Source organism: Phocoena phocoena, chromosome 1, assembly GCF_963924675.1.
Source record: "Phocoena phocoena chromosome 1, mPhoPho1.1, whole genome shotgun sequence".
Taxonomy (NCBI): domain Eukaryota; kingdom Metazoa; phylum Chordata; class Mammalia; order Artiodactyla; family Phocoenidae; genus Phocoena; species Phocoena phocoena.
Genome location: NC_089219.1, coordinates 107,215,954 through 107,225,172, shown reverse-complemented (window position 1 = coordinate 107,225,172; position 9,219 = coordinate 107,215,954). Strand labels below are relative to the sequence as shown.

The 9,219-nt window shown below is 35.9% G+C and overlaps 1 protein-coding gene across 1 annotated transcript; it reads right to left on the bottom strand.

The window, feature by feature from the left end:
• Positions 1 to 591: 591 nt before the first annotated feature.
• Positions 592 to 1,569, bottom strand: LOC136135941 (olfactory receptor 5J3-like). The gene is given in 1 exon segment (XM_065893869.1): positions 592 to 1,569. A coding segment is annotated over 1 exon segment (978 nt).
• Positions 1,570 to 9,219: the final 7,650 nt, after the last annotated feature.

Sequence of the window (9,219 nt, the reverse complement as noted above, 5' to 3'; positions counted from 1 at the left end):
GTTTCTCAAAATCAGTCTCCCAAGTGGGGCTGAAATGTGTGCTCAGCTTAGGCTGGGGCACACACCAGAGCAGTAATGGGAAACCAACTAGTCGCCTATACAATTTTCAGTCCTCTCTCTGCCCTGCTTCAGGACCAAGCAAGCATGTGCATGCTCCTCACAAGCAGAGTCCAGGCTTCCCTGGACTCCCAGCCCTCCTGTTAGTACCACTGGCCCTCCAAGCATCCAGGCGGACTCATCTTCCCTGTGTCAACCCCAGGGGTGAGGTGCCCAGTATGTGGCTCACACTACTCCTCAGGGAAGAACTCCACCTGTGCATTCTCCCTTTTCCTCTGAGTCTCCTCCCAGAAGCACAGGTCTCAACCTCATCACTTCCTTTCCCTTTCTACCCAATTCTGTTTGAATTTTCCTTACTGCCTTGGTTGTACAGTGGAAAAACAGTATTTGTGGAAAGAGAGGAGAGAAAGGAGTTCTTGGGAAGATAAATTTTAGGAACTGGTGTATATATCGGAACTGAGGATCTGGATATAGGCTTTCTAAAACTATGTATATTACAAATAGTTTGGAAATTTTTTCAGGTGGCTGCATACCTCAGTTTGAAGACCAGTGAGCTAGACACCAATATTGCCAGGGAACACACACCCTCCAACCAGCTTCCACAGGGCACATTTGACCTCCTTTTTTCTCAAACAAGGGATTTAACATGTAGATAATGGGGTTTAACATGGGGTTTATAACACAGAAGAGCACAGAGACCAGGATATCCATATCCAGGGAGTAGCCTACTCTGGGTCTGTCATAGTTGAAGTTGGCCATTCCATAAAAGACCACCACCATAGTGAGGTGGGGTGCACAAGTAGAGAAGGCCTTGCTCCTGCCCTGAGCAGAGGAAATCCGAATGATGGCAGAGATGATAAGTATGTAGGACACTGCAGTAAACAGGTAGGGGTTCAGGCCAATGGTTGCACTGGCCACATGGAGCACAGACTCACCGAGAGAGGTGTCTGAGCAGGAGAGCTTCAGGAGCAATGGGATATCACAGAGAAAGTGGCTGATCTTGTTAGGCCCACACAGAATGAGTGTAGCTGCCAGCACTGTGTATGTCACAGAATTCACCAGCCCACATAGCCAGGACCCAGTTGCCAAACAAACACAAACCTTCACATTCATGAGGACTGGATATTGAAGAGGGTGGCAGATGGCTACATAGCAGTCAGGAGTCGGAGTTGCCAATAAAACACCCTCAGTGCCAGCACATGTCACAAGGAAGAAAATCTAGGAATAGCAGCCCTCACAGGAGATGGTCTTCTTCTCCTGGAAGAAGTTCACCAACATGACTGGAATAGTGGTAGATGTGTAGCAGGTGTCCAAGAAACTCAGGTTGCTGAGGAAATAATACATTGGGGTGTGGAGGGCAGGACTGACTCTTGTGGCCATTATTATGAGTGTGTTCCTGAAAAGAGTTGTCAGGTAAATGACCAGGAAGACCAGGAATAACAAGCCCTGTAGGTTCGGATGGTTGGAAAATCCCAAGAAGATGAATTCAGCGACATCTGTTTGACTGTTCATTTCAAGGGGCATCACAGCTACAAAACAATGAGAAAAAAAAAGCCATAATGAGAACGTACAAGGAGCACCCCAAATGGGCTTGTAAACTTATAGGGCCATGTAAAATAATGTTGGATATAGACAGTTTGGACTGTGGAAGGAGGTGTGCAGAAGTGTCTTCAGAGAGACCAGAACTTCTCACTCAGCAGATCTAACCAGCTCAGGCCCAGGGACCACCCACAAATTTGCATGGCTACTGGTGTGTGAAAATAAACGCAGACTTGGTTAAAACCAGCAACAAGCCACCAACCCCTTCATTAGCATGAACTCATTTCTCACTACCTTGGTAATATCTACCTCCTATCATTGCCCTTTTTGGTAAGCATATTAACTCTTCTAAGAAATAAGATTTAATTGCAAAAAATAAGGAAAATTAGAAAAATATAAAGAATTTAATCACCTGCAGAATCAGAATCAGTGCTACTTTTCAGTGTACTCCATTGTAGGTTTTTTTCAGTTATGTAAATCTTGAGCTCTGCTTATAGTTTTAAAATATTAGGAGTACAATTTCCCAAATTGGAAAGAAAGAGGTAATGCTATCTATTCACAGAAGACATGATCTTATATAGAGAAAATACCAAAGAAGCCACAGAAAGCTACTAGAGCTCATAAACAAATTCAGCAAAATTAAACACACAATAATCATTTGCGTTTCTGTACACTAACAATGAACAATCCAAAAAGGAAGTTAAAAAAATCAATTCCATTTACAATGACATCTAGAAGAATTAAGTATTTATAATGTCTTGCTAAAGAGGTGAAAGACTTTTTACACTGAAAACCACAAAGCATTGCTGAAAGAAATTAAAGGAGACATAAATAAATGGCAAGACATCCCATGTTCATGGTTAAAAAGACTTAACGTTGTTAAGATGTCAGTATATCCAAAATGATCTACACATTTTGATCAATATCAAAATTCTATAGATCTTTCCCACAGAAATGGAAAAGCCAGTCCTCATATTCATATGAAATTGTAAAGGACCCTGAATAGTCAATACAATCTTGGCAAAGAACAATAAAGTTGGAGGACTCACACTTCCTGACTTTGAAACTTACTGCAAAGCAACAATATTGTACTAGCATAAGAGAGACATATAGACCAATGGAATAGAATAAACAGCCCAGAAATAAATTCTCACATACATGTTGATTTTCAACAAGGGTACCAAGACTATTCAATGGGAGGAAAAAAAGTCTTTTCAATAAGTGGTTCTGGGAAAACTGGATATCCACATGCAAAAGAAAGAAGTGGTCCCTTACCTTATATAATGCACAAAATTAACACAAAATGTATTAAAGACCAAAACTTAAGAGCTAAAACTATAATACTTTTATAAGAAAACATTGAGGAGAAATCTTGATTTCATTATATTTGGCAACAATTTCATAGATATGATACCAAAATTACAGGAAAACAAAAGAAAAATAAATTTTACATCATGAAAATTAAAGTATCAAAGGGCACTAACAAGAAGTAAAAGATAACCTATAGAATATGAGAAAATATTTGCAAGTCATATATCTGATAAGGAATTAATATCCAGCATATATAAAGAACTCCTACAACTCAACAACAAAAAATAAATTCAGCAAAGTTGCAAAATACAAAATCAATATACGAGAATATGTTGCATTTCTATGCACTGAAAACAAACTCTCAGAAAGAGAAATAAAACAATTCTATTTAAAATTGTGCTAAAAAGAATTAAATACCTAGAAATAAATTTAAAGTGGTGACAGACAGGTACACTGAAAACTATAAGATATTGATGAAAGAAATCGAAAAAGACACAAACAAATGAAAAGATATTCTGTATTCATGAATTGGAAGAATTAATATTGTTAAAATTTGATATTGCCCAAAGCAATCTATAGTTTCAGTGCAATCCCTATCAAAATTCCTATTGGCATTTTTCACTGAAATTGTACAAATAATTATAAAATTTGTATGAAACTACAAAAGACACCAAATAGCCAAAGAAATCTTGAGAAAGAAGAACAAAGCTGGAGGCATCATGCTCCCTGATTTTAAACCATATTACATAGTTAATATAGTAATCAAAACAATGTAGTATTGGCATTAAAAGAGACACATAGGGGACTTCCCTGGTGGTCCAGTGGTTAAGAATCTGCCTCCCAATGCAGGGGACGTGGGTCTGATCCCTGGTTGGGGAAATAAGATCCCACATGCTGTGGGGCAACTAAGTCCGCGTGCCACAACTACTGAGGCCGTGCACTCTGGAGCCCACGAGACACAGCGAGAGAGAAGCCCACACACTGCAATGAAGAGTCTGTGAACCACGACAGAAGATTTTGCATGTCGCAAAAAAGATCCTGCATGCTGCAAATAAGACCCAATGCAGCCAACTAAATAAATAAATATTTTTTAAAAAGAGAGAAACACGTAGATCAATGGAACAGAATAGAGAGCCCAGAAATAACCCACACATATGTGGTCAATTAATTTGTGAGAAAGGAGCCAAGCATATACACTGAGGAAAGCAAAATCTCTTCAATAAATGCTGTTGGGAAAATTGGACAGCCACAGGCAAAAGAATGAAACTGGACTACTGTCTTATACCATACACAAAAATTAACTCAAAATGGATTAAAGACTTGAATATAAGACCTGAAACCATAAAACTCCTAGAAGAAAGCAGGCAGTAAGCTCCTTGACATCAGTCTTGGTGATACCTTTTACTATTATAAATACTGGAATGAACATTTTTATACATAAGTATATGTGAGCATTTCTGGTTACCTCTTCAGAATAAATTTGGCTCCATGTTTTTAAATATACTTCAGATGGAAAAATTCTAAGTAATCAAACATACTTAAGTATGTTAACTTATTAAAGTAAACTTTATGACACCAAGATTTACTCTCAAACGTTGTATGTTTTCTGAAAAAATAATTGACACAGTTATTAGCTTTCTTTTAAATTATCCATGCTGACAGGTTCACAATAACTGTGAATAGGGATTTCTGCACCTTTTTCAATCTTGGAGGTGAGATGATATAGTGGAAAGAGTGGGCTCTTGAATCAGATAGATGTAAAATCAAATCCTACTTCTACTGCTTGCTAGATGTAAATGGTGGATAAGTTAGCAGACTTCTCTGTTCCTCAGTTTGCTTATTGTATTCTGATATTAATACTGCCTATATCAGAGTTTTTGGGAGAAGTAACATGAGATAATATAAGTAATGTGCCTGCTATATAATAGGTGTTCAATCAACTGTGGCTATCAATGCTCTTTTTTTAATCCATACAAAAATATTTTAAGGTAAAATATTTTCTTTGGCTCTACCTTCCAAATTGAATAAATATTATTCTCACTACTGTCACCACAGAGACCCCAGTCCAAGCTATCATTTTCTCTTGCCTAGACTCCTAAAACAGACTTCTATTTTCTTTCCACTCCCCTGTTCTCATTTAGTCAATCTCCACACAGCAGCAACCAGAGTGAGTTTTTACAGCATAAACAAAATTACACCACTCTTAAACTCAAAACCTTTTTATAGTTTACCATCTCACTTAGAATAAAATCTAAAGATCTCACCTTGGCATACAAAGCCCATGGGATCTGACCTCTGACTACATTTCTAATATTACTTCCCACCATTATTCCCCGTTGCTCACTCAGCTTGAGCTACACAGGGCTGCTTTCCATTTAAGTTCACCAAACACATGCCCATTGTAAGGGCTTGTACTTGATATTTCTTTAGCTAGAAACTTTCCGCCAGATATTTGCATGGTCCATTTCCTATTTTCATTGAAGTTTTTCCTGAACTCTTACTTCCTTAAGGATACTTCCTCTGAAAATTCTATCTAAAATAGCAGCTCCATCATTTTATCCTCTTCTCCTGCTTTACTTCTTTTGTAGAATTATGCTACACCTGTCATGAAATTATTTATCTATTTGAATGTGTTTGTAGTATAAGTTCAGTGAGGCCTGGAGCTCAGTTTTGCTCCCTCTCTATCACTCATACCTAAGACAGTGTCTGGCATATAGTATGTGCTCAGTAATTATGTGTGGAATGAATAAATGAATCTATTTTTAGATAATTCTGGATTTTAATATATTTCCTGTGAGAAAATCTAGTCTAATTCTTTTTCATTTTGCCTAATTATGTTTAATTATTCTTCCTTATATCTTTCCCCTGACCTGTGGATATCAGCTTATCATGCTTATCAGCCCATTTTATTCTCTAGAATAGAAAATTTTACACATTGGAAATTTTAACATCTTCTTCCGTATCGACTTTTTACATAATAAATAATTCTCATTAAGAATAAAGATAAAACCTAGCTTATTTTTATTTCTCCCATATAAGTTATCAATTAAAGCAAAATATTATCCTGTTAGAACCCCAACAGATATATATGTATAATTTGATTGTAATATATATATTACTTGATTGGCTTTTATGTGTGCCCCTAAATTCATGATTCATGTTTCTAAACTACTAAAGGAACACAAGTATTTATTGAATTATTTAATCAGAGACTTTGCTCTGCAACCTGAAGGGCAGCCTTCATAAACTATCCAATCAATATTAAACTGGGAACCTTATCCTAGGATGCTATCCTATTGAAAGCAGTGATCTTTTTAAACCCTAAAATATATCCAATCACTCCCTATCTTAAAAATCTTTCAGTGGCCTCCATTCTCTATAAAATGAAGTTCAGATTATTTCACATGGCTTCAGGAAGAAGATTCAGGTTTCTGAAGTCCTGAAACTTTTTTTTTTTGGTGTGAGGGAGCTTTTTAAAATTTTTGAAAATATCTTACTTTTGTAAATCTGCGTAGCATGATTATGTGAATAGCTTTCTAGGGCACCACCCAAGGTTTTAGAAAATGTCTCTGCAAATTAGGGCCCTGAAGTTTAAGTTTCAGTTGCTTATGTAAACTTTCCTTTCATGGCCAATATACTACATTGGTTAAGTTGTGAACTCTGGAGTTAGATTTCTTGGGATCAAGACTCATCATTGTACTTCTTTAGTTATGAGAACCTGGGTAAGTTACTTCTTCTCTCTTTGCGTAATATTTCCATGTCTAAAATGAAAATTGAAAGAAAAGAGACCATATTTAAGATGGAATCATAAAAAATTTACTCAGTCCAAAAGGACAAATAAATGGGCAAATATATTTTTTAAAGAATTTAAAAAGACTACTAACTGTTCAAAAAAATAATAGCTTGGGGGCTTCCCTGGTGGCGCAGTGGTTGAGAGTCCGCCTGCCGATGCAGGGGACACGGGTTCGTGCCCCGGTCCGGGAAGATCCCACATGCCGCGGAGCGGCTGGGCCCGTGAGCCATGGCCGCTGGGCCTGCGCGTCCGGAGCCTGTGCTCCGCAACGGGAGAGGCCACAACAGTGAGAGGCCCGCGTACCGCAAAAAAAAAAAAAAAAAAAAAAAAATAGCATGTATTGGAGAGCTTATAACATAGATAGAAATTAAATACATAACAATAACAACACAAAGGGTGGGAGGGTGAAAAAAATGGAAAAATGTTTTGTAGTATTCTTGCATTGTACCTTAAGTAATAAAACATAAAGATAGATCATATTAAGTAAACAGTGTATAGTACAGTAGAATGAGCACTAAAAAATAATACAAAGAAGTATATCCAAAAACCAATAGAAGAGATAAAATGAAATTATAATAAAAATTAAAACTCAATCCAAAAGAAGGCACAAAAGATCAGATGGGACAAATGGAAAACAAATGATAAAATATTAGACTTAAGTCTATCACATCAGTAATACCAGAAAATATAAGTAGAATAAACACTCCAATAAAAAGACAGAGATTCAGACTGGATTTTAAAATGAACCAAGTATATCCCCTTTTTAATAAACTCATTTACATATTAGATTTTGAATATGTTCAAAATAAAAGGATAGGGACAAATATACTATGTAAAACCAAACATAAAAAAAGTTGATGTAAAAAAAAAAGTTGATGTGTAGGCTTTAAGATAGAGAGATTACCAAAAGTAAAGAGGAATATTTTGTAATAATAAAAGGATCAGTTCATCAAAAAGACATAATAATCACAAATATGTAAAAGCATCTATTAAAATAACTGAAAAATACATAAAGAAAATATTGACAAAAGAAGAGTTGGACAAGTTCACAATCATAGTTGGAAACTTTAATACTCCTTTCTCATTGAAAATTATGAAATTAAAAATTCAGTAAGGATACAGAATATTTAATTATTAAAATATATTTTGGATTTTTGTCACAAATATATTTTGTGACAACACAATTACCTTGACATAATTAACACTACATTATATCCAATAATTTCAGAATAAACATTCCAGTTGAATGCATACGGAATATTCACTAAAGTAGAACATATCCTGGGCTACAAAGCAAGTTTCGTATGGAGTATGTTTCCTGACCACGATGGAATTAAATTATAAATTAATAACAAAAATATATCTGAAAAATCCCCCAATATTTAGAAATTTAGCAAACATATCTATGAAACTTATGGGTCAGAGGAGTCATAAGGAAAATAGAAAATATCTTAAATGTAATGATAATGAAAACACAGCTAATAAATATTTGTGGGGTGGGGACTTCCCTGGTGGTGCAGTGGTTAAGAATCTGCCTCCAAATGCAGGGGACATGGGTTCAAACCCTGGTCCAGGAAGATCCCATATGTCACAGAGTACCTAAGCCCAAGTGCCACAACTTACTGAACCTGTGCTCTAGAGCCCATGAGCCACAACTACTGAGCTCACGTGCTGCAACTACTGAAGCCTGTGTGCCTAGAGCCCATGCACTGCAACGAAGAGTAGCCCCCACTCACAGCAACCAGAGAATGCCCATATGCAACAAAGACCCAACCCAGCCAAAAATTAAAAAAAAAAAAGTCGGGGTGGGTGTATCTAAAACAAGGTTTAGAGAGAAATTTATAGCTTTTAATGCCTATATAAGAAAATGAATGTTTAAAATAAATAATCTAAGCTTTTAACCCTATTGGGTAGAAGTATTTCTAACTTACTGGTTAGAAACAGAAGATAAAATTAAACCCAAATAAAAAAAATTTTAAGTGATACAGACCTGAAATTAATAAAATAAGAAAACAGACAAACAGGAAATCAACAAAGGCAAAATTTTGTTCTTTGAAAAGTTTAATAAAACTGATATACCCTTAGCAAGACTGATCAAAGAAATAAAAGAGAAAGCACAAATTACCAAAATCAGGAATGAAAAAGGTGGACACCACTACAGATCCTACAAACATTAAAAAGATAATAAAATACAAGGAACAACTTTATTCTGTTAAATTTGACAACTTAGATAAAATGGACAAATTCCTTGAAAAACACAACTTCTGAAAATGTAAGAAGTAATTGACATAAGGAGAAACAGAATATATGAATGGTGTGAATCCATTAAAAGAAATTTAATCTGCAATTAAAAACCTTGCCAAAAAGAAACTCCAGGCCCAGATTGTTTCATGGTGAATTCTATCAAACATTTTAAGAAGAAATAATATAGTATTACAAAAACTCCTCATAGAATAAAAACAGAGGGAATACTTCCCAACTTGTTTTATGACAACAGCATAATCTTGATGCCAAAATGT